A 26,290-nucleotide genomic window follows, 5' to 3' on the forward strand; every position below is an offset into this window, starting at 1 on the left:
TTTATAATAATTAAATGGGAAAATCCATAGAGAGTGCTTAGAAGAATGACCGGCACATAGCAAGAGCTCAGTAAGTCACAGTAGATCTTATCTGCCCCATACCAGACAGTCTCACACACAGTATTGTTTTGATCTACACGGCACACTGAAGTGCTATACTTTCCCTTGGGCAGCTGAGGCTTAGTGGGACTGACTTGTCCAAGTTGCAGTTCAACAACTATTTACTGAGGACTTACAGTGTGCCGGGCCCTACACCAGCACTGGGGAAGTTAGATGCTTGGTAAATAAATGGGGAGGTCGGATCTTAACCTGGGTCTCTCTGACTTCCAGCCTAGGGGAGCAGGGTCTAAGATGCTGGGCAGAAAAAGCACGGATGTGAAAGTAGAGAGTTTCAAAGCTGACTCCATGCGGTGTCAGTCACGTTACTGACCTTCTCTGAGCCTCAAACATGAAACGGATGAAATGCCACCAGCCTTATCTCATTGTGGTGAGGCTTAAATGAGATGATGTATGGAGAGTGTCTGGCCCGTGGGAGATGTTGAATGGTGGTCTGCTGCCACAATCATGCCATCCACAAAGAAGTCCTAGTTTTGTGATCCACTGAGCCAAATGCAAATGCTTTCGAATATGAAAGAATGAAAAGAACAGACTTGTGGTTGCCAAGGGGGACGGGGCTGGGAGAAAAATGGACTGGGAGTTTGGGATTTGCAGTGCAAACTATTATATAGAGAGTGGATAAACAACGAGATCCAACAAGTACAAGGAACTGTATTCAATAAATATATATTTTTATATATATGGCAATAAACCATAACAGAAAAGAATATGAAAAGGAAGGTATATATATATATATATGTATGTATAACTGAATCACTTTGCTGTACAGCAGAAATTAGCACAAGATTGTAAATCAGCTATACTTCAATAAAGTAATTTTTAGGAAAAGAATACTTATCTTAACTACTCAGTAGATGGAGAAGGAAAGAACATAGCTTAAGGCTGGTTCCAATTCTTTAAGCCATCAGGCCCTTCAGAGCAGAACATCTGACTGCCATGAGAGAGGTGGGGAGAACACTGGGCCTGGGCTCTGCCCTCCGAGCTGGGTGACCATGAGCAACTCACACCCCTCTCTAGGCTGTTTCACCATTGGCAATGGAGCTATGGGAATAGATGGCCTCCAGGGTCCGTACTGGCTCAGACACCCCAAATATCCAGTCCATAGAGGCACAGATCACTAAGCAGACATCCCGAGTGAGCCTGATTCTTACAAATCTGGTTTCGTCGCCTAAATGGTATTTTTCCCTCCAGGGTTTCCTCTGTCCAGAGATAGTTAACAAGCAAAGTCCACAAACTGGAAGGTCTGACAGTTCGGGGATGCTTTGTGGCCCACATACTTTGACGTCAACATGCGTCACTCCCAGGTCTGAAAATAATCAAAGCAAATCAGCATGCAATGGGAACTGTCTGCAGAGCTGCCACAGGAGGACAGGAAAGAGGTCCTGCCAGCTGTCAGGCACATGGACCTGCTGGGTTGAGCAGCACGGGGGTGACCTGGGGGACAGCAGGCAGTGAGAGGAGCCTGTGCCCAGACTGCAGCAAGATGCGAGCCAAAGCCAGTGGAGCTCCTCACTTGGTAAATGCAGAACCTCTAGCAACAGGCTGGGACAGGCACAGAGGCCCCGACAAGAAGGAGACAGTGGGAAGGTCAAGGCCAGGGTAACAGGGAGCAGGTTCGAAGGAGCAGAGGGCTTGGAGATTTGATTTTTTTTTTTAAAGCAGTACCCCAGTATGGGACTCAGGCCTCTTCTAGTTACTGGCAGAAGAAGACAGGGGTTAAGAGCACAGATTTTGGACTCAGAAACACCAGGTAGGAATCCTGCTACTGTTCAAACCAGCTGTGTGACCTGAAAAAGACCTCTCTCAGGCATCTCCCCATTGACCCCTCGCTTTCCTCCTTCCTGGTAAATCAGGCTCAGAAAGTGAGTGTGAAGACTGAGATTGAGTGTGAAGATTGTGTGGAAATGGCACACGAGTGGTTGCTATCATCCTTATTCCTGGAAGGCTAGTCCTATCCTCTTTTCTTAACCAACTAAAATCCTTTAGAACACTTCTCAGTCCCCCTTTCCAAGTTGTTGGTGGGGGGATCTGCCAAAGCCCTCCAGAGCCCACAGTGTCCTACCCGCACAAACTTTCCAGTCTACTGAACCCCCATGATCACATCCAGATAGACCTTCCAGTGGAGCAACCACAGCGTGGATGCAGTAGACATCCTCGTGTAAAGGAAACGTGTGTAAAGCAATCTGCCTCTTCCCGCTACCCAGCCAGGCAAGTTTCCCCGAGACCTGGTTGGAGAGCTTTGACACTGGCTTCACCCTCTGTCTCCTATGCTTGGCCACCCACCACCACGGGCTCGTTTGAGCTCATACACCGACAGACAGTTCTACAGGAGCCATATGGCTGAGCCACAGCTTCGTGAACACAGCTGGTGCTCAACAGACACTCAATCCTGTTTTTCAATTCTTCCTTTTACCTTCCCCCTCCTTTCCTTCTTTCCTTCTGGAATATGAACCAAGAACTTACTACGTGTTGATGCATTCCTGCTGATGTAGCACCGGCAGAGATCATGAGAGTCACCCCCCCGACCTCATGGAAGTTGTGGTCTGTCTAAACAAGCAATCATAGTTCAAGTTACAGGAGCTCAGAGTAGGCTATGGGAGCACACAGGAGACAGACTACCTTCAGACCATGGTGGTGGCAAAGGACTTCCTGGAGGAGGTGACACTAAGCCTGACCTTGAATGGCTAACGGATGAGAAGGGTTGAGCCAGGCAAAGGAATTCTAAGTAGTGAGGAGAGAAAGAGGGTTAAAGCAGAGAAAGGACCTTGCTTCTGTTCAGACTCCTTGCCTTCTCCATGCCTTGATGAGTAAAATTCAACCTGGTGTTTTCATATTTTAAAAAATTTCTTCATTAAAAAGAATCTCTTTTGTACTTTCAACCTTGGAAACGTCTTAGATTTTTATAAGAGATTATCAAATAAACTTGGATCTTATGATTTCCATAAAATTTCCACAACCATCCTCATAAAAGAAGAGGAATTAAGCCAAGATTCTCACGGTATACCAGAATGGAGATAAGAAGTCCAGATCCCAGTGAAACAAACTTGGCCAGGCTCTTTATTGTGAGTGCACACACACACACACACACACACACACACACTCTCTTACTTCACACACTCCTACCTCATATATGTTCTCATGGATATACCACAGATGTCAAGGGGATTGCTAATGTAGACTCTTTTGCCAAGGCTTTCTTTTTGTTTCCCAACATTTTATTTTGAAAAATTTCAAACAAAAGTTGAAAGAGTTGCACATGTATCTAGATTCACCAGTTTTAAACATTTCACAACATTTGCTTTCTCCCTCTATCTGCACATATACTTTTTTTTTGTCCTGAACCCATTTGGGAGTTAGTTGCTGACACACAGATACCTCACCTCTAAATACAGCATGTATCTTCCAAGAAAATGGACATTTTCTTACATTATTTCCAACCATTAACAACAATGGAGTAATCATGCTCAGTCGCTCAGTTGTGTCCAACTCTTTGTGACCCCATGGACTATAGCCCACCAGGCTCTTCTGTCCATGGAATTGTCCAGGCAAGAATACTAGAGTGGGTTGCCATTTCCTACTCCAGGGGATCTTTCCAACCCAGGGATCAAACCTATGTCTCCCACATCTTCCCACATTGTAGGTGGATTCTTTACCACTGAGCCACCAGGGAAGCCCCAGTGGAGTAATACTACCTAATACACAATCTGCATTCAAGTATCTCCCATTGTCTCCAAAATGACCTTTCTAGCATTTATGGCTTTGCTTGTCAAGGATCTCTTATTGGATTTGGTTATCATGTCTCTTCAGTCTCCTTTTCTAGAATAGTTCCCCATCTACCTTTTAATATTCTTCTTGTTTGTTTTTCATGACATTGTCGGTTTGGAAGATCCCAGGCTCAGTGTCCTAAAGAATGACCCATAATCTGAATTTATCTGATTGCTTCTGCAGGCCAACAATTTATCAAATACCCCATTTTTCCTTCTTCTGTCCAGAATCAGCCCTGCCAGTTACACAGTGATTACACCTTACTGGACCTTGGGGCATGAGAGCACTTGGAATTCTACAAACCCCAGAGAGGTTAAATGATATGATGAAGTAGCTAATATTTATTTAATATTGAATGAATATGTTCAATATTTCTAAACTCTGGGGCAGAGGGAAGGAGCCAGATATCATATATACCATGCCAAAATAAATTTTATAGCAGTTTACTTTGATTCCATATTAACAACACCTTTTCAGATTTTTTTTTTTAAGTGCTTTCATACTTGCTATTTCAGAGCCTTGACTTTGAGGTCAAACAGTTAAGGGTTCAAATTCTGGTCCACAACTTAACCAGCTGTGCTACTTGGAAAAGTAGTTTAACCTCTCCTTGAAGGGTATTAACTGTGGAAGATGATGAGGTCAGTGTCTCATGCATAATAATCACCTCTATTAAGCATCACAAAAACTCTCCAAAAAAAAGAGTAGAGCAAGTATCATTCTACCCATTTTGTAGATGAGGCAACTGAGGCTCAAAAGAAAATGTAACTTACCGAAGGTCATGCAGCAAAGTATCTGAAGAACCAAAGCTGCTGATTCCCAGGACTGTCATTTCTGTTCTCTTGGGGAAGTAGCGTCTATCTAACGGGGTGTTGTGAGGATTAAATGAAATGACGCATGTCCAGTGCCATGCTCTGTCAGTGTCAGTTCCCATTATTATAATCATGTTCTTGTGAGTATTTGATTTGGTTCCAAGGCTCCAAAAGAACCTCACCATTATCTTGACCCAGCCCCCACACCTACAAACCAAAATTCACGGGAGGTACTGAAGTTTCACTTGGAGAGAGAAAATATTCTGAGGCTGTGGGGCCATTGTTTGCAAAACACAAGAGAGGGTCTGTTTTCCTTGGGAAATGGAGCACTAAGTCATGAATCATTCTTTAGGTTCTGTGTGGGCGACTTGGGGTTCCTGCGAAAACTTTTAGCTGTCACTCACTGCTGACTTGTGCGGACTGAAGCACAAAAGCCTGACCCAGTTTTGTTCCCAAAATCACATGAACCATTCTGCCCAAGACATTCCAGGAACACATTGTCCATCTCTTTGAACAATGTGACCAAGAGACAGAGTCACCATTGAAAGTGGCCCTGTGGCTATTAGTAAAACACCATTGGGCACCCAGCCATGCCTTGGGGCACCTTAATGACCAACCTGATCACAAGGTTTAGCTCCCACCACAATCATGCCAGCCCTAAGGGAAGAGGGCTTTCCTTCTGCCTTTAGAACAATGAGAAGCCATTCAGAAGCCAAATCAATGGGATTGTTCCATTCTTGGTCCCGGGCAGCACAATCAGATTGGCCAGTTCCATTCAACCACCTTGACAGTACCAGTTCAGATTGGGTGTTCAAAGGAGGCTTCCCATAAGTTTGGTTTGCAGCAGATCCCTCAGCTTGGTTAGTGCTATAGAAATGGCATGTTTGGAACCAAAATGTGAAGATTTCACTTCACAACTCTGGACACGACTCATTTAGAGGACACTGTTCTTAACTTACTCTTGCTCCCCATTCATCTAACAAAGGCTCCCCTACGCTCTCTGCTTTCACAGGGCAAACCACCTGTTCTCCATATAATTAACCATGCGCTTGAGAGGTAGAGAGGTAGGGTAGAAAGAACATGAGCTTGCAATGAGGCAGATCTGGTTTCCAAACTTGGCTCTGACCTTGGGTAATAAAAAGAGGCAATATCACATATTTTTCGCTTATTACATACCAGGCTCTGTGTTAGCAACCTCCCAGTATTATCTCATTGGATTCTTACGGACAATGTTTAAGACTCATTTTTTCTGCTTTATAGATAAGGACACTTACATTTAGAGATGTTAACTTGCCCAAAGCCTAGATTTGAACCCAGGTCTGTCTCTCAATTAAGCCTAAGCAACCATCTTAAAACTGCCTTCCAGGGACTTCTCTGGTGTTCCAGTGGCTAAGACTCCATGCTCCCAATGCAGGGGGCACAGGTTCGATCCCCAGTCAGGAAACTATATCCCACGTGCCACAACTAAGAGTTCACATGCCACAGCTAAGAGTTTGCATGCCATAACTAAAGATCCCACAGGCCACAGCTAAGTCCTGGAGCAGCCAAATATTAATAAAGCAATAAATATGAACAAAAACTGCCTCCAGGTGGTAACTTCCCTTGGTTTCATCTTCTTCCTATGAAATTCACGGGCCACTTTACATTTTACCCAGTTTCTTGTGCCTCATACTAAATTTTATATACATAATATATATATAATATACATTATACACACACACACACACACACACACACACGCACATATATATATATAATCCCTGCAGACTACTACCTGGCTTATAGTAGATGCCCCATAACTGTTCCCTTCCTTGCTGCTGAGACTGATTTTAAGAAATAAGAATCTCTCAAGCCAAATGTCCAAAATCTCACTAGGTGTTTCGGCTTTTGCAGACTGGCTTCACTAAGTCTTAGGAGTTTCACTAAGGCCTAATTAAAACACCTCTCTCAAAGCTACATCTCTTACATCTTATAAATAAATAAAATGGGACACCAAGACTTGGTTCTTCCATCTCGGTCACAGAGGAAGGGAGTATGAGAAGTGGGGAGCAAATCAAGCTATTCTGAAAGCTGGAAATTGGGCTGTAATTCCTCCAGTCTGGCCTTTGATGTGTGTGTGCTCACATGTGCTTATTACTTTAAGCTGTTCCATGTGTATAGATTTGTATATGTGTGTGTATTTGTGTATATACACATAACCAGAAGTTGATGCATTTATATACACACATATATACACACGTAATGATACTCTAAATGAGCCACCAGTCCCACCCTTAAAGTGTTTTCAGAAAATTAACCCATGAAATAAGCAATAATACGTGAACTATAAACATTCTTGCATGTTGGCAGATAACCATACTACACATTCTCCTCCAAGAACTGAGGAAGAGAAGAAAGGGAATAACACAATAGCAGAAAAATGCACTAATCAAATCCATAATCAACTTTGATGATGGAGCAAGGATTCTAATCAAAACACAATGGGGCAAAGTTGCAACAGGTTGCAAGCTTGGAGCTGCCTTCTCTTCCCGGGGGGCCTTGTCTGTGTTTTTTTTTTTTAAACATCTAAAACACCCACAGAGGATTTCCATCACTTTTAATTACTTTTTTAAAGAAGTGAGCTGCAAGTTGAACACCAGGCTCCTAAAAACAGGAAATATCAAAGTATTATTTATATATACATATATATATATAAAATTTTTTTTCCCCTCTGCAACTGCTTCTTAAAAATAGGCTAACCTCTCCTCAAATAGCTCATGAGCATTCCTTATCTGAAGGTCGGTCGGACAGGGTTTCTGAACTAACACAGAGCAGGTCTCTAAAACAATTCTTTGCACATGGTCATAATTTATACGCCATGTTAACAGAGCAGATGCTATAAATGTTCATTCTTGGGGGGAGGCCCAGGTATCCCAGCACCAGGAGGGGGACTTGGGAGGGATGTTGCAGCTGCAGAACAGTTCCTCTCTCTAGGGGTCGAGCCCCAGCTATAGGTTTGTGGGAGAAATTCAAGGTGAGGGGCTTGGCGAGCGGACAGGGGCGCTGCACCTAAAAGTTAGTTGCTGGCTACATCAGGTCTTTTCACACTTGATGGAGATGGAGAACAGGCTTGGGGGAGAATGGGCCATCACTGGCTGAAATAAGTTGCTGCCTAATATAAGCCATGAGAACTGTCTCCTTTCCCCATATCACACCATGTTAGAGATTCTGAACCTTAAACTAATAATAATAATCACTGTCATTTCCCAAGGGTCTGCTATGAACCAGGTCTTTTATGGACACCATCTCTCCATAACTACCCGCATGCTCAGGATCACTATCGACCAGGAAGGCAACAGGCAATTCCAATTTTTCAACTGCGAGAAGCCTTTGTTCTTTGCTCATGCTCACCTTTTGAAAGGAAGATACTAAATATGAAGTCATCACCTGTTACGTGAAGGCGTGGCTTCCCTGTGGCTACACCCACTCCTGCTCTGCACCACTGCATGCCCTGCCCCTTCCCCACATGTTCATCTCACCCCCTCTCCTCCCCACCCAGCTATTCCTGCCCATCGCGGAACCCACCGTCTCCAGCCCCCTCTGTGAGGCTCTCTGGACTTCTCCAGCCATCGTGGCCTTTTCCTTCCTTTCAGCCCCAAATAGCCCTCTCAGCCCTCTTTGTGTTGTGCCCCGACGTCTTCAGTCCATCAGTTATACCTCCCGTCTAGACTATAAGACCTCCAAGGCCCAGACCATGTCTAATGTACCCTCTACTTCCACCAGAACATGAAAGAGGGAGGCAGCTATGAAGACGGGGAAGACCACCAGCCTGCAAGCCAGACCACCCACAGCTGGACTCCCTGCTTGCCACCCTGGAGCAGGATGACCTGGAGACACTCACTCAAGCTTGCTGAGTCCTGTTTACTCCTCCAGCTCAGTGGCTAGAGCAGTGGTCTTATAAGTCAGGGCCTGTGAGTAACTGGAAAGTCCCTATGATCTGCTCTCTATAGCATGCTGGTTAAGAACAGGGAGTCCAGAACCAGGCTGTCCAAGTTCTAATTCTACTCCTGCTATTCATGGGGTCACTAACCCAGCCTTTGCCTCAGTTTCCCAAGTGTAAAATGAGAATAATAACACGTCTCATTGGATTGTTGTAAGAATCAAATGAGGTCTTTTAGAACAATTCCTGGCATGTTGGAAGTGCTATGTGATGACTTGCCATTATTATATTACTGTCGTTGAAGAAGATGTTACATGAAATTATTGTCATAGGAAGTCATATCTGCTTTAAGTGTTACTGTGAAGATGAAATGAGATCATACAAAGAAAGCCTGGCACGTCAGGCACTTCCCTCACCTTCCCACCATGCCTGGTACTATATTAGGTATGTGACAGATGTTCTGTAAACCCTTGTGAACTGAATGATACCTTCTCAAGGGCTTGACAGAATAAGCTATGCCTTTTCTCACTGAGAGGCTATTAGATCTACATTCAACAATGCCCCATCTCTTGGTTTAGCAATATAAATGGCTTATTTTATTGTTTCCTATTTGCCAGACACTGGGCTTTACATATCTTACTTATATATGTATATAAATATATATCTATGATGTATGTATATGCGTATATACAGACAGGTGTATATGGCACTTTGCAAATGTTATTTTTCTTAAGCCTCTCACAATTTGTGTGGTCGTTAAATGCCCATTGTTACAGATGGGAACACTGAGGCCCAGAGAGGTTAATGGACTAGGTCACCAGCTTGTACATGGTGGAGACAGGACACCTTGGATATCCACCTGACCTTTAAAGCCTGTGCTACTGACCATTGCACAGCCCAGCCTAGTAAAAGCCCCTGAGTAACAAAGGGAGTCAAATGCCCCAAGATATCATTTGCCACTTAACTCCTCATCTCCGGAGGATCTTCTAGTGACAAATATCAGGTTTTGAATCTGGACTACCAAGCCTGACCCTGTCCTCAAGCTGCATGGAGAGGCTTTCCTGGATGGTGCACATGCACTGCGTCAGGCCCAGAGGGAGAAGACTTGTCCGAAGAGGAAAACCCCTTTGCCAGTGATTCTCTGATGCCAGGGCGAGGCCATGAGAACAAGGATCTGCACCTGCCACAAAGAAGAACCACCAGGAAGCCCGGCCATGAATGAAAAAAAAGGGGGGGAGGCAGGCTGTCAAAAACAGGTAGCCCACTGGAAGGTCCATCCAAACCACCCTCGTGGTCAGTACACAGGGCCCTGTTGAGAGCAAGGGAGGCAGGGTGGGGGCAGACAAGGGACTGTGGGCCGTGGGTGGGGGAGGAGGAAAGCCTTGAGGGAACCGGACCACATGAGCCCCTCTGGCAGCAGCTGAAGAGCATTTTTCTAGAAAACGGTAATGAATCACCTTTTCAGAGCCTGCCCATTGAAAGTCCTCCAACCCAGTGTGTTAAGTGAAAGGTCGAATGGACAGCGGTAGAACAGCTGCCTGGTCGCAATGATCACTGAGTCCACTCTGCCCTCATTCCTCAGGCCCTCTTCATCAGGATGGAGGGTGTGTGTCACATCCCCGAGTCACCGCTCTGGCCTCCCACATCCACTCCATCACACCCCACCACACCCCATCAGCCCTGCCTCCAAGGATGGAGGGGACACTCTCACAAGAGCACAGCCCCCAGGCTCACTCTTGTTTCAGAGACCACTGAACAAATCCTGTGATGAACGGCAGAAAAAGAGCTCAGAGCACAAAACCCTATAGCAGAGACAGGCCCAGCAGCATTGGGGGGAAATCTTGCCTTCCTCCCACACGCCATCACTCAAACCTGTCAGCTTCCAAAAATGTTTAGCAAGTGCAGCAGCAAGGGCCATGCTTATCAGCCTGGTGTGGGAGCGTAATCTGCTTTGAGGGCCTTCTCCAGCCCAGAGTTCCAAAAGTCTGCTTACAATTAGCTTCCAGCTTCAGTTCCTCCATCAGAAAGGCTAGGAATGTGTTGAGTTCTAGCCTCTGATCAGAAAAAGCTCTAGGAGAAGGTGGAGACAGGGTCAGCAGAGATTAAGTGCCAAAAAGGTCAGCTGGTCTGTTGCCACTTCCCTGACACCAGCCCCACACTACCTCCCCCGCTGGCTTTCCGCCTCTCCTGACTGGGACAGTCACATCCGTCAGGTCGGCCTGTCCCCAAAAGTCCCTGCTGACTAACTGCCAAGAAAATACAGCGTGCCCCTGCTCCCTCCTACCAGGAGAGGGAGGGGGGAAAAAAGGAGCAGGGAAGGCAGGAAGCCAGGAGAATCGGATTGGCCCTTGCTGATTTCCTTAAAAGAGATTGCATGGCTAGGGCCTGTCACCCAGCCGAATTGGGTGATGCGAGCTCGGTCTGGAAAGGTAGAAGTCATCAATTCTGTTCAAGCCACCCCCACACCCGCACCCCCCAGTCACCCGGGCTACCGACACCGGGATCTACTACCCAGGAAGGAGGGGCTTAGCTTTGGGCCGCCATTCCAAGGCAGCCACCCCCGCCCCATCGCTACAGCCAGCCGAGACGCTAGGAGTCTCCGGTTGCCTGCCTCCGCCGGTGCACCCGGCAGTCCTACTGCTGTCCCAGCACCGTGCCTGGAATGCTGTCAGCCCAAAGGATGGGGCAGGCCCGAGTATCTCCAAGCCGAGGGGGGCCGGTACACTGCCACCCCTAGACCTCTTTTCCTGGATCCAAGCCAGGTGGGGAGTGGAGCCCAGCGAGGTCTCGGACCATTCCTCGGCAGGGACAGAATCTCTGCAGAACCGACAGACACACAGCCGCTGCAGCAGACACTGTCTTCTTGGGGCCAAGCCCCTTGACATGCAGAACCTGACATCTCCAGTGTGGCACATGGTTTTTTGAGGACACCCTGATCGTGCCCCACCCCACCGCGCCCCCAAAAGGAAGCCGCAGGCAGCCCGCATCCCGTCTCGCAGAGCTCCTTAAGGCAAACCTCGGTCACCCGGGCCACACCCACTGGCCAGCCCACTCTCCAAGCGCAACCCCCAATCTGCTGGCCTAAGTGGAACGGTCCCCTTCTCAGCCCACAGGGTAGCCCTTTCCCCTCTCCAGCCGTGTCAACCTCCACCCTCAAAAAAGTATTCACCCTTCCCCCCAGAACAGTGCCCCAGGCACACAGCACCTCTCACCTGGGTATCGAACCCGTTTTCCACCGAGCCGCTCATCCGCAGCGGGAGCCCCTCCCCCGCCGGCTCCTGCAGCCCCTGCGATTTCAGGGGGATCTGGCTAGGGTAGGCGGTCTTGCTCACCTCCACCTTGCTTCCCAACTTGAGATAGCAAGGCTGGGGGCCCGCCCGGGCTGGGGGCACGTGCAGGATGGGCGCGGCGCTGTGCACGGGTTTGGGCAGTCCCGACTTCATTTTGGAGGCCACCAGGATGGCCGGCATCTTCTCCCGGGGCTTCGGCTTTCCCAGCACGTCCCTGGAAGCGGCGGCGGAGGCGACCGCTAAAGGCAGCGCGGGCAGCAGAGCAGGCGCCGGGCTTCGGCCCGAGAGGCGCCCACCACCAGCCGAGGGAAAGAAAAAAAAAGAAAAAATCCCCGGGTCGGGGATCTCGGAGCAATCGGACGAGCTGGCCTTGGTGGTGCCGGAACCCGGCGGAGGACTGACAGCGCGGCGCTCAGCGGGTCCCACCTGGACGGATGCTGCCGCCGGATTTCACGCCCCTCCTGGGTGGCCCGTTCAAGGGCTCTGGGCGCTCAGGTTCTGTTGCCTCTTGCGATTCTCCTCCTGGGACCCTGAGGCTTGGACGCCCATATTAACTTGTCATTGCATCTCCGAAGTGAGGAGGCCCCGCTCGAAGAGGGGTGGCGGGGACCCACGCCTCCCGCTCCTGGGAGGTTGCGGGTGTGATCCGGCGAGCTAAGGGGCTAGTAACCGCGGATGGGAGGGAAGGAGCGATACGAGGAAGAGAGGGAGGGCGCACGCAGCCCAGAACGTCTTCAGCGAGAGGCAGCTGTCGCTCTGATCGCAAGCACCGCAGTGTCCCCCCGCGACGCAGAGGCGCGGCGAGAGCCCCCGAAAGGTCTCTTTAGGTGTGACAGTCAGTCACCACTGCCAGAAGCCCCCCGGGGCAGAGAGCACTTCGGCGCCCGAGGGTCTGCACATGCTCCGTGCGCTATAGCGCAGCAAGCTGTGGCCGCGGGCCGCGGGCACCTGGACGCGCGGCTGGAGGGCTGGGCTGGGCAGGGCAGGGCAAGGCAGCGCTCGCGAGCGGCAGCCGCGCTTCCCGGGAAGGCTGCGCTGGATGCGGGGCTCAGCGAAGGGGAGGACAGGCTGCGACCCGCGCGGCTGCGGCGCGCGCTGACAGCCCGGGCCGCCTCAACGCGCCGATTGGTCCGCGGCGGGCCAATTGGCGGCCGCGGCTCTTCTGCAAAGGGGGCGTGGCCTCAACTCCCAGGGCCGCCGCCGAAACTCTGGGGCCGCGCTTGGCCGCAAGTACAAAGCGGGCTGGTGGCCGCTCTGCAGCGCGGCTCTGGCCGCGCGCTCCCCCGCGGGTCCACACCCCCCGCGTCCTGAAACCTTTTTGAAAAATGCCCTTTCGAACGCAAGCGCCCGCCTCGGGGCCCCGCGGGGAAGGCTCCGGGGAAGTTTGTTTCCTTTTTTAAATTGTTCTGGTCACCTTAACGGTCTGAGGCTTCCGGAGTCGCGCCTGCAGCCTCGCGGCCCCCCATCTGGTCTGGGCAGGGCGGTTCCTTAGGCTCCCGCGTGAAGGACGCGCCAGCCATTTCTTCTCTTTTCTGCCAGCTCCTCCAGGCGGGCCGGGGGGCCTCCGAATGGCTTCCTCTCCAGCTTTCAAAGGCTGCACATTTCACTTAACTATGTGAAGTATTTATAGGCAAATACAATACCCCCGCGAAGCCTGCCGACCCCAGACGGTTCCTCCTCGCAACCTACCACATACTGTAATTAGAGTGGCCAGAGGAAGCCCGGAGAAGCTCCAGGACCCCGGCCGGGCTCGGGCTAAAATCTTGCTGCGTTTCGGATAGGAACCCCTCTCTGTCTGCGCCTCGGACGCACTGACCCCACAGGTTCCTCGACTTCAATCCGCTCGAGGATTTCTCTACTGTCCCAGGCGCTCTGTGGGTTCCTAGCAGAGAGCTGGAAGAGATGACACAGGCAGGCCAGACCCCTCGCGATTCATAGATGAGGATTACTCCCCCGCCCCCACTCCGTCCCCGTAGAACTTCCTGGATTTAAATCGGGCAAGTTCTTTGACTTAGATACATCTTTACAAAGCTTCGGTTCTTACTGGGAGTAAGGAGGGGAGTTGACGACATTATGTTATTGTTTGGATAAATGAGATAGTTCATTACAGTCACGTAGCATGGGTACTTGCCTGGAGAATCCCAGGGACGGGGGAGCCTGGGGGGCTGCGGTCTATGGGGTCGTACAGAGTCGGACACGACTGAAGTGACCTAGCAGCAGCAGCAGCACGGGTACTTGGCAATGCGAAAGACCGGTAGAAGTTAGTATTATTATCCCTATTATTAAATTACTGCTCCTGGTATCCCCCACGCCACCCTCCAGTCATTTCTATTTACGTAAAGTTGTTTCACTTCTCTGTCTCTGAGATACAGGTTTTTCAAAGTATGCCCACCCTATAGCCTAATTTTCAATGTTGATAGCATTGATTTGTTATTATCCTGATAGTAGGAAACTTCAAAGTTTTAAGATAGTCTCTTAAAACAGTATTAAGAAATAAGGTGCCTCTTACCCTGGCCTGCTCCCTCTCCCATTTTACCTCCATCCATTCTATGCAGCAACTTTCTTCTCTAGTTAGGCTGAACTGCACACAGTCTTGTATGCAATTCCAGGTATTCCTCCCTCTAAATTACACGTGGTCTGCCATGTCACTTACTTAGCACTCAGCCCTTTTCTATCTGATGCTACCTTGTTGTTTATTGTTTCATGTTTATTTTCTTCTTAAAGAGAAGGCCTCTTAAAGTCAGGAATGTGTTTTTAACCTGCATTAGATTCTCTCAGCATTGAGTATAATGCTGTGGACAGAATAGCTACCCAGATTGTTATCAGACAGATGAGTGAAAGATGCCAGGGGCAATTAACCAGAGGGAGAGCCCTTTAGATCCAGGTACATAAAATCATAAGAGATGCTATGCTCTGTTAAAACTTGGAGCCTCTCCTATCCAGAATTCTGGTTCTGCCAGATGTAGCAAGAGTTATGGAAATATATCGCAGTCTTTGACTTTAAAGATTATGGAGAGATTCCAAAGTATTTCCATGGCCTTAATGTAGTTTTTCTCCAAATGTGGTCCCCAGATCACCACCAGCAGCATCAACACCTGGAAGCTTGTTTGATAAGCCCCACCCCAGATCTGATAAACCAAAGTCCCGAAGTTGGGGCCCAAGGATCTAGGTTTACCAAGTGTTTAACCAAGTGATTCTGAGGAATGCATCAGGCATTCAGTGCTCTTTCAGGTCAGGGCTGCTTAAATTTTGATATGTTGCTGTTGTTCAGTCACTAAGTTGAGTCAAACTCTTTGTGACCCCATGGACTGCAGCTTGTCAGGCTTCCCTGTCCTTCAGCATCTCCCAGAGTTTGCTCAAACTCATGTCCATTGAGTCAGTGATACCATCCAACAATATCATCCTCTGTCATCCCCTTCTCCTCTTGCCTTCAGTCTATCCCAGCATCAGGGTCTTTTCCAATGAGTTGGCTCTTCACATCAGGTGGCCAAAGTATTGGAGTTTCCGTTTCAGCATCAGTCCTTCTAGTGAATATTCAGGGTTTATTTCCTTTAAGATTGACTGGTTTGATCTCCCCGGAGTCCAAGGAACACTCAAGAGTCTTCTCCAGCACCACAATTTGAAAGCATCAATTTTTCGGCACTCAGCCTTCTTTATGGTTCAGCTCCCACATCCATATGACTACTGGAGAACTCATAGCTTTGACTATAGGACTTTTGTTGGCAAAGTGATATCTCTGCTTAATGTAATATACCTTAATATACATAAGAATTACTGGAGATCTTGCTAAAATACAGATTCCATTCAGTAGTTCTGGACTGGGGCTGAGATTCTGATTTCAGAATAAACTCCCATGTGACACCCAGGCTGGTGGTCTGGAGCTCACACTTTGTGTAGTAAACTAAATCATAGGTAGCAAAATGGGTTCATCTCAAGGGCCATCTCTAGCTAACTGACTTTTTGTCACCCTGTGCTAAACGGAATTCCAAAGGTGAATATTTCTAATTAAGTTGGAAACAGCAGCCTGATCAATTAATAATGTCTGTCATGGGTACAGAAATGGATGGACATAGTGACGTATTTACTATGTATTTGCCATCTTGGGTTTCCCATTTAAATCATATTTGCACCAAGGTCATTTTCTGGGTTCTGAGACCCTCAAATAGGTACTAATTTGAAAAACAGTGCACTCTTTTTTAAAAAGTACCTCTTCCTAATACTCTAGGATTTGGTAAATATATGACCAGGCACCTTAACTTGTGTGATTTATTTAACTTAAAGTCCAATGACTTCTCATCTTTCTTGATGGAAAACAAGTGAATCTTTTAGTCTGTTTCCAAATTCTTTCCCGGCCTCCACATCCCTTTAATAATTTTATTTGCTCTTTCCTGGAACAGTTTTCATCTCCCTTTATATTTTTCCTGTCTTCCCCTCATTTTCTTTCTTTACAGCAAAATAATTTTGTCATTATAGCAAGACATGGGAGGAAAAGCTGTTTTTTTCCCTGAGGCAAAAGAGATAATTGCAAGATTCCTCCTTAAATAAGATCATCTCAAATTATAAAAATGTCCTATAAAGTTACTCCTTCCACATAGATGCTGTGTTAACATGAATGAAGTCATTTGAAATCAATAAGTTTGGCAAGCATTGGTAGCTAAAGGAGTCACTGGTTTCGGATACAGCAAACTGCTTTGGAAAGAACACACTATCCAAGTTTCTTTTTATTGCTATTTTTTAAAAATAATATATATCATGGATAGCCCACTATTTTAAATCCCAACTTTGACAACCCTTCTCTTTTTCTCCTGTCAGACTCTCAACTTTCAAAACCACCCAATTTGAAACATATTGCCAAAGCTCCCAGGACCACTGAATCAGAATCTGAAGGGTTTGGCACCTCTCTGGCTGTAAGAACCACCCTTAGGTCAGGATGTGCCAGCTACACTGCTTTCTGATCTTATACAAGAGCCACTGGTAGATTAGTTGAGTGTAAATTGGTCTTTAGGGCTGATCTGCAAGTGACCAACCCCATCAACCCACCCTTTATCTGTGTTAAAGACCCCTAGCTGCACTTACCTCCCAAGAAGACAGTCCTAAGAGAGACTGAAACATCTAAACCACAGCCTACCACACACAAAAAAAAATATGCAGGGACCTGGGGAAAGAATCAACAGGCTCTTGGAGACCCCTACTATAAATTATGAAGGGACATATTGCAACTCTCCAGAATAATATAAAAAGCAAAACATTCTTGAGTTTATTGGGGAGTAAAAATAAGTTAGAAAGGCTTATTCTCAAATATGCACTTTTCCTTAGTTTTCTATGACAAGGGTTGGCAACTTCCAATAATATCTCTTGCTGGCCCCAAATGCTTATCTTTTGGTAATGGCTGAATTGAGAGCCCAGCCATCTCAGACTTCAAGGAAACTGGGGTAAGAACCTTAGAACAGCTGTTTAGAAAGTCTGCTCACCTTCCCTGCACTTGCTTCTAATCTACCTTCTTCCACAGATGGATGTGTGCAGATCTGTATGCCCAGCGGTGATCCCTGCGTTGTATTTTGAGAACTGATGACTGTGGGTTTTCCCACTTGCAAGGCTGGTGTGTAAGGAGTATGTGTGAATGTGTGTGTTTTTACAAGGGTTTGAAACAATTGTTGTTGTTTTAGTCACTAAGTTGTGTCCAAGTCTTTTGTGACCCCATGAACTATAACCCACAAGGCTCCTCTGTCCATGGGATTTCTCAGGCAAGACTGCTGGAGTGGGTTGCCATTTCCTTCTCCAGGGGATCTTCCCAAACCAGGGATCAAACCTGCATCTCCTGTGTTGGCAGGCACATTCTTTACCACTGAGCCACCTGGGAAGCCCAAGGCAATAGCCCTGACTAAATGTCAAACAAATATTTAGTAAACTATTGGTTTGTTGGCTCTGGGCTTCCCTGGTGGCTCAGGTGGTAAAGAATCCGCCTGCAATGTGGGAGACCTGGGTTTGATCCCTGGATTGGGAAGATCCCCTGGAGGAGGGATAGGCTACCCACTCCAGTATTCTGGCCTGGGAGAATTCCATGGACTGTATAGTCAGTCCATGGGGTCGAAAAGAGTCAGACATGACTGAGCCACGTGCAATTTCACTTTCACTTATCAGCTATGGTATGCCTCAATCACTAACTCAATGAATAAATTGTTGAGAGACATCTATATGCTGGGCATTATGATAGGGAACAAATAAAACTTACATGCTTAGCCCCTATTCTCAAGATTCAAAGGATGATGCAACCACTGTTTCTAGCCTGACGGTTGCCCTTTTCAACAGCTGAAAAATTGAGAGAACAGGGCAAGCAAACAGGGAAATAAATGACAAATAGTAGATCTTACACTCCAATAAAAGCCTAAGAATCACTGAGGGTTAAAGGAACAGAACCCTAATCACACACCCCCAGCAGATCTAGAATTCTGAATCTGTGTATCTGTCTTTTAAGCAAGAACTCGGATGACTTTGAATCTGTGGATTCTCACACTTGACTTCACAGCCTTGGCTGTCCATGAGAGTCACTTGCAGAACTGGAAAAAACAGGGCTGCCCAGGCCCCATACTAGGCCGATAAAATCAGACTCTGGGGATGAGGCCCAAGCATTTTTCTGTTGGTAAAGCTCCTGGGTCGTGCTTCCCAGGCGACTCAGTGGGTAAAGAACCTGCCTGCAACGCAGGAGACGTGGGTTTGATCTCTGGGTCGGGAAGATTCCCTGGAGGACGGTACGGAAACCCACTCCAGTATTCTTGCCTGGAGAATCCCAGGGACAAAGGAGCCCGACAAGCTACAGTTCATGGAGTCGCAGAGAGGTGGACACAACTGAAGCGACAATGGGCACGCACACGCACAGCTCCTGGGTACAGGCAAATGGAAAAGTGTCGCTGTATGAAATGCCACAAAGACTGCTCCCTCAACATTTTACAGTGGGGGATGACTGAGGCAAAAACCTGGACAATTTCAATCAATGTGAACGGCCAATCTGGAAAAACCCAGGCCTTCTGTTCCTTTCTGTGCCAGGTTTGTTTTTTGAGAGAGACACACACAGCCACTCTAGCTGCCCGTGCAGCCCCAAAGCAGCCGGGTAATTGCCCAAATGCTGCCTGAGAGTCAGCCATGCAGATGGCATCAAGCAGCCTGACCCCTGGTCAGTGTGGGCCCCCAGGCGAGAAGCGAGTATGCTCTGGCCGCTTCCTGCCCACATTTCCTCTTTCCGTTACTGTTTCTCCTGTGAGCCTTCCTGCCTCCCTCTGCCTCTGCCCCAGGCTCATAGCCTGGTGAGCATCTGCGGCAGAGGAGCTCCTGGCCCCGGGAGAGGTGGGTGGTGGTGCCCAGGGTTCAGGGCTCTCGGAGGAGAGCTTGGAGCACGGTTAACTCTTTACGGTCTGTGCTCAGAAAAAGGTATGCTGGCATGAAAAAAAATCTCAACAGTGGATACTGAAAAAAAAATCATGTAGCCCTTCAGTATGTATTTTTCATTCTTTCTCCTTTATTTAAAATGTATATGTCATGGCGATATTTACCTTATTATTTACATACATGTTTGGCTACTATTTACATACATGTTTGACTTCCCTGGTGGCTCAGACAGTAAAGCATCTGCCTACAGTGCAGGAGACCCGGGTTCAGTCCCTGGGTCGGAAAGAAGGAAATGGCAACCCACTCCAGTATTCTTGCCTGGAAAATCACATGGACGGAGGAGCCTGGTAGGCTACAGTCCACGGGGTCACAAAGAATTGGACTTCACTTTGGCTATCATTAAAATTTGCTAATGTATTTGTGTGTTTACAATGTATAAATACATACATTTATTAAGAGAAAAGAGAAGGCAGGCATCACACCACACTACTAATAGTAATTTTTTGAGGAGCAAGTTAGGGGACTAGTCATTTCTTATTTTTCTATCACTGCTTTAAAGGGTTGGAATTATAATTGATTTCAACTTACTTTTCCACGGGATTTTTCTGCATTTTTTCAAATAAACATCTTTACTTGTTTGAATCTTTTATTTATTCAAGGAAAGCTCATTATCCTCTACAGAGAACCAAAGTGAAGTGAAAGTCACTCAGTCCTGTCTGACTCTTTGTGACCCCATGGTCTACGCAGTCCATGGAATTCTCCAGGCCAGAATACTGGACTGGGTAGCCTTTCCCTTCTCCAGGGGATCTTCCCAACCCAGGAATCAAACCCAGATCTCCCACATTGCAGGCAGATTCTTTACCAGCTGAGCCACAAGGGAAGCCCAAGCATACTGGAGTGGGTACCCTTCCCTTCTCCAGCAGATCTTCCTGACCCAGGAATCGAACTGGGGTCTCCTGCACTGAAGGCGGATTCTTTACCAACTGAGCTATAGGGAGCCAAGCCTTGTGCCAAATATTGGTCATAGGGAAGTTAGCTGGCTTACATCCACTTCTGCCCTCTGCCTTTTCAGGTAGAGGAGTTGAGTCATCTCCCAAACAGACAGAAACTTTGTTAGCTCTCAAAGAAAGATTAAAATCCAATTTTAGTTCAAATCTAGTTCAATTAAATCCAGTTTAGTTATATATATAAGATCTATATACAGTTGGCCATCTGTATCCATGGGTTCTGCATCCACAGATACAACCAACAGCAGATGGAAAAAAAAAAAAAATCCAGAAAGTTCCAAAAAGCAGAACTTGAATTTACCATGCCCTAGCAACTATTTACATAGTATTTACATAGCATTTACATTGTATTAGGTATTGTAAGTAACCCAGAGATGACTTACTTAGGAGGGTGTGTGTAGGTTATATGCAAATACTATACCATTTTATATAAGGGTTTTGAATACCCTGCAGATTTTGGAATCAGAGCATCCTGGAACTAATCCCCTGCATTTGCTGAGGGATGCCTGTCTATCTAAAGTCACTGACAAGCAGGGTTCCCTCCTTCTAAGACAGGCAGGAACAGTTACTCCAGACACCCTCCCTGTTTTCCTTCTCTTCCAGGGAAACAGCTCCTAATAGAATCCTCCTCTGCAGAAGTGCCAAGACCACCCCTGAGCAGAGGGACTAGGAAATCCGTCCTTTTCTGATTGTCCTACCAAACTGTCTCTATAAGCCATCATGCTAGCCTGAAGACGGAGTCCTGATCTCGCAGAAGGAGAGAAGATGGAGAGGAAAGTAGGTCCCAGTGTGCTTGAAATGAACCCTGCTGGGCACATGGGAAAAGGAATTCTCGTTCACACTACCCCTTGGCTGAGCTCAAAGCTGGTCTCAGAACTGTCAACAAAGCAGAGACACCCGTGAGGATCTTTTGCGCCCTGAGGTCATTGGAAGCCACTAAACATAAACAGCTGTGCTGATTTCCACTCGCTCTCCCAATCCAAGGCAGATAAAACCTTAGAGCTCGAAGGGTGGAAAAGAATAAAATATACAAGGATTTTATTATTATTATTTTTTGGCTTAGAAAGATGGTTTTACAAACAATGGGGCAAGACACCATTCAGTCTTTTACAAAAAAATTGGCATCTTTCTTGAAGCTCCACATTGTGCAAGAATTTTAGACATGCACTGATATATTTATCAAAATTTTTTCCTCAAGGCAGTCTGGACATGCATCAAATATGAATCTAACACACTCAGACTCCCTAAGGCTGCAAAGCAGACTGTCAAGCATATCACCCTAGCTTCCTTGTTTCCACAAAGACTGTCTTCAAATTTGGGGATGGCAAACGAATTCCTACTCACAGTCATTTGCTTCTTAAGGTTTTATCCTTCCCAAGGCAGAAGGAGAAACCCTGAAGAGCTGAGTTTGGAGAATGGAGAATCCAGTCTTCCAAGGCACCTGGGTCTTCGTGGCTGACTTCCTCCTGAATTATCAAACACAGGTTTCTACAATCTCCTCCCATGACCATTTTAGCTCTTTCTTTGACTTTGGTCCTTTATTCTTGACTTTCAGTCCTGTCTTGTACCCACAAACCCATTTTCTTCTTCTTTCCCTAGAGCAGAAGCTTGGGCTATTTATCACTGCTATTTTTTTTTCCTTTTTTTTTTTTTTGCCCACACCACGTGGCTTGTGGGATCTTGGTTCCCCAACCAGAGATTGAAACCACACCCTTGGCAGTGAAAGTCCTAGTGAAAAGTCCTAACCTCTGGACAGCCTGGGAATTCCCCCCCTTATCACTGCTTCCTGTTTCCAGGTTCTTCTCTGAGTGACGTGAAGGAGCGAGAAGACTGGGGTGGAGTCAGGCAAACCCATAAGTGAATGTTGATTTCACTTCCCATTGACTGAGCAAGGGTCACTTCATCTCTGGCCCTCAGTTTGTTCATCAGGAAAATGGGAATGATGGTAACTAGCTCACTGGGTTGTTGCAAGGACGTGGGATAATGGGAGTAGAGGGCCTGGTGTGAGTCTAGATTCTTGTAGGTGCTCTATTCATTCATTCATTTACTTAAATCATAGTTCAGTGCCACTGAATACCAGACAGCATGCTAATCACTAGTGATAAAATGTTAATAAGGACCAAGGCTTTTTTTTTTTTTTTTTGTCATAGAACTTAACAATGTAATCAGGAAAATGGACAATATTTACACAATCACATGGATGTATAATCACTAAGTGAGGCAAGTGCTACGTTAGCAGGAAAGAACCTAGACTGTTGAGGCTGTCATGGCTCCTGGAAAAGTGATGTGGGGGTGATGCTGGGGTGAGGTCTGAAAGGCAAAGGGGCAGGGTTGGGGCTTTCCTTCCTGCCTGCCACTGTGCTTGAGGTGGAGGGTTGGGCAGTGAGCAAAGACCTGGGTGCCCCCAACGCATACTCCTCCCTCTTACCCATAAGAGATGATGTCAAGGTTTCAGTTGCTCTCCTGGACGTCCTTCAGTAGTGAAAAGAGTCCCACAGATGAGCATAGATACTTAACTGGTTGTATGACCTGGGCTCGTCACCACATCTCTCTGAGTCTCAGTTGTTTCATCAATGAGAGTTGGACCATAAAGAAGGCTGAGTGCCAAAGAATGGATGCTTTCTAATTTTGGTGCTGGAAAACTCTTGAGAGTTCCCTTGGACTGCAAGAATATCAAACCAGTCAATCCTAAAGGAAATCAGTCCTGAATATTCATTGGAAAGATTGATGCTGAAGCTGAAACTCCAATACTTTGGCCACCTGATGTGAAGAACTGACTCATTTGAAAAGACCCTGAAGCTGGGAAAGATTGAGGGCAGGAGGAGAAGGGGATGACAGAGGATGAAATGGTTGGATGGCATCACCAACTCAATGGACATGGGTTTGAGTAAGCTCTGGGAGTTGGTGATGGACAGGGAGGCCTGGTGTGCTGCAGTCCATGGGGTCGCAAAGAGTCAGACACAACTGAGCGACTGAACTGAACTGAACTGAACTGGGAGACAATAAAGGACAGGGAGGCCTGGTGTGCTGCAGTCCATGGGGTCAGAAAGAGTCAGACATGACTCAGCAACTGAACAACAGCAACAATATGCCATCTGTGGCAGGAGGTTACAGTTACCTCCTGGGACTCTGGAGCAAGATTAAGTAGGAGAGGCAGTAGAGGTGGGTACAGTGGTTGAAAAGAGGATAACTTTGGAATTAGACTGCATGCGTTTGACCGCATGGCCTTGAGCTCTGCCACTTACCAACCATGTAACCTTTGATGAGTTATTTAACCACTTAATGCCTCAGCTTTCTCATCTGTAAAATGGGGTTTATAACAGTACCTCCCTCCTACAGTGGCTAGAAGGATTAAATGAATTGATATGTGTAAAGCACTAATCAGTGCTCATGATCACTGCTACCACCATTATGATGATGATTTTTCCTGGTATACAGTAAGTTCAAGCCACAGTTCTTCCCCATCGACCGCATGTCACCTGCCCCCCACCTACCCTGGGGTCACCGCATGACACCTTGCTGTGGTTGTGTCTGGGTATGTGGACATTTCCATTGCTAACACACTGAGTGAAGACCCAGAACCTGAGGCTAGGGTTCAATAGGGACCCCTACGTCTCTGAGAAGGGTTCATGGACACCACCCACCATCACCGGGACAGGGATCCGTATCCCCAGATCTGGGGCACACACAACGGGCCAGGCAGGGAAAAGAAGCTAGAGAGAGGTCATGGAAGCTGTCTGCAAACATCTGCCTTGCAGTTCTGCTCAGTGGGAGAAGCACAGCAGGGTCTAGCGCGTCTCACTGCAGCCCCAGTTCACATCTGCCCCCACCCCACCTGGCCTCCTGCCAAACTCCGTTGGTTGAGAGGTACACAGGCAGGCTATGAGCATACGCGTTCTACCCAAGACATCCATTCAGGGCACTGTGCCATTCTTCTGCCACAGGGTGTCAAATGTGGGTGTCCCCGACATGGTTGCTTTCCTCCCAAACGCCTGGGGTCCCGAGGCCATCCTCTCCACAAAGATGCCTTTTTGGGAGAGGCAGGTTGTGCTTTCAACAACCACCTCTTCATCCTGGTACCTCTCTGACTTCCCAATCCACAATTCAAATCAACACACAGTATCGGCCCAGGGCACCTCGGGAATCCAGGTGCAGGAAGCCACTGGGATGGGAGCAGGGTTTGGGGTGGGAATGAAACAGTTGTATGTCAGGGTAGTCCTCTCATTTAATGTCTTCAAATAATCCAAAATGTCTCCCTTTTTACAGATGAAGAAACTAAGGCGCAATAGTAATTTGTTCAAGGTCATCCAAGAAGCAGTAGAACTGGGATTCAAAACTTTATTGTCTGATCCCAAATGCCATGGTTTTCCATGACACCCTATTTGACAAGAGCCACCCGGGACTGAGTCCCTGACTCTGTTGACTGAAGGCTGGGCAAATCATTGCTGCAGAGCAAAGTGGCTCACACCTTCCTGCAGCAGGTGACTGAACATAGGCTGCAAAGAACCTGGGCAGAACGAGGGCAGCTCTGTCTGAGTGACAGGGCAGGGGGCTAAGCCAGAGTGTACTGGGGTTCAAGTATAAAAAGAGGTTCTGGACAATCTGGACTCTTCTGTGTGTTTTTCTCCTTCCTTGTCCCTCTCCTTATCCTCTACACACACAGACACACACACAGACACACACACTGACACACACACACACGCAGTCCTCATGCAGCGTGCATCTGGCAGAAAGGCATGCCAGCCGAGGTGTTGAAATCCATGGAGAGTCATGGTTTGGCACCTGGAGTGCTTTTCAGCACTTTGGAATGACAGCTTATTCGTCCACAAAACCCTTCCAGAAAGGCTGTATCTGTGCCATCATGGAGGGAGAAAGAGCAAAGGCTAGGAGTGGCCGAGGCCAAGCCTGAGTTGAACTTATCACCCCTGCTCAGTGAGGCCTCTCAAAGGTATCCCCTGCTCCCGGTTCTGCTGTTCAGATTCCAGGTGACCCTGGAAAAGCCATGGATCCCTTTCAGGCCTCCGTTTTCTCAGCTGCAAAATAAGGGCCTCTCATTCTGGGCTATCAAGACCCACAGGGGCTTGGGATACAGTCATGGCCATTAACCATAATAAGAGCTGTCATTTGCTTAGAGTCTTAGACACTATTACCAGGGGTGTTATGACTGATAGCTCCAATTTTTAAAACACACACTTGCAAGGTAGGAATGGCGACCCCATTTTACAGGTGGGGAAACTGATCTTCACAGCAGTTAAGGGACTTGCCCCCAAATCACGCAGTTAAGCACCGGAGCTGGGATTCAAACCCAGGATCACATGTTTAACTGTTACCACCTACTGCTTCCGAGGGGCTAGGCAGCCTCTGTCCTGGCTTACATCAAGGGCAGGGACGCGGGTTTCTGGTTCTTCCGTGGCCACCCTCACCCCTGTGCTCTGATGAGCTGCACCCGGCAGCTGCGTGGGAAGGCTGTGGTGGGCACCGGTGCTGGGGAGGTCATGCGGCTGTCAGGGAAGGAAGGCACAGAGCCAGCTGCTCTGGGGCTGACCCGTGAGGTCCAGATAACATGTTGAAGCAAGAGTTCAGTGGGGAGAAGGAGCGGGAGGTCCTTCTCACATTCCTCCCCACTCAGCACGGAGCTGCTGTCAGAGCTGATTGTCATCACCGAGCGCCTGCACCTCCGCGCTCCCTTCCAAAACACTGACCTACTTTCTGTCATGTAGAAATGTACCCCAAGCCCCCTAGCTAGTGGCTTCTTGCTCTCATTGGTATAGGTGGCAGGTCTTCCGCTCATTCACTGGATAAAATCCTGTCTTCTAGTCTGGGCGCCCGAGGCCCTTCCTGCCCTGCCCTAACCCACCTCTCCAGCTTCCCCTTGCTAGTTTCTCTTTCGCCACTTGCCCCCACCAGCCAGGCCTGCCAGTCCCTCTCACACTTCCATGCATGAGGAGGCAGGACAGTTCAGTGGTAAGTGCAGCTCTCTGGAGGCAGAGCGCCTGGGGT

The 26,290-nt window shown here is 47.7% G+C and overlaps 1 protein-coding gene across 4 annotated transcripts in view; it reads right to left on the minus strand.

Annotated features, from left to right (window-relative positions):
• Window positions 1-12,955, minus strand: part of NAV2 (neuron navigator 2) — a 425,616-nt gene extending 412,661 nt beyond the window's left edge. For all 4 annotated transcript variants that reach the window (XM_061406213.1, XM_061406214.1, XM_061406212.1 and 1 more), the window contains exon 1: window positions 11,823-12,955. In XM_061406213.1, the coding sequence (XP_061262197.1) occupies window positions 11,823-12,080 (258 nt within the window). In that variant the 5' untranslated portion in view covers window positions 12,081-12,955. The remainder of the gene's footprint in view (window positions 1-11,822) is intronic.
• Between the last annotated feature and the right edge of the window lie 13,335 nt (window positions 12,956-26,290).

The sequence above is a fragment of the Bos javanicus genome, chromosome 29, assembly GCF_032452875.1.
Source record: "Bos javanicus breed banteng chromosome 29, ARS-OSU_banteng_1.0, whole genome shotgun sequence".
In the NCBI taxonomy this organism is placed as follows: Eukaryota; Metazoa; Chordata; class Mammalia; order Artiodactyla; family Bovidae; genus Bos; species Bos javanicus.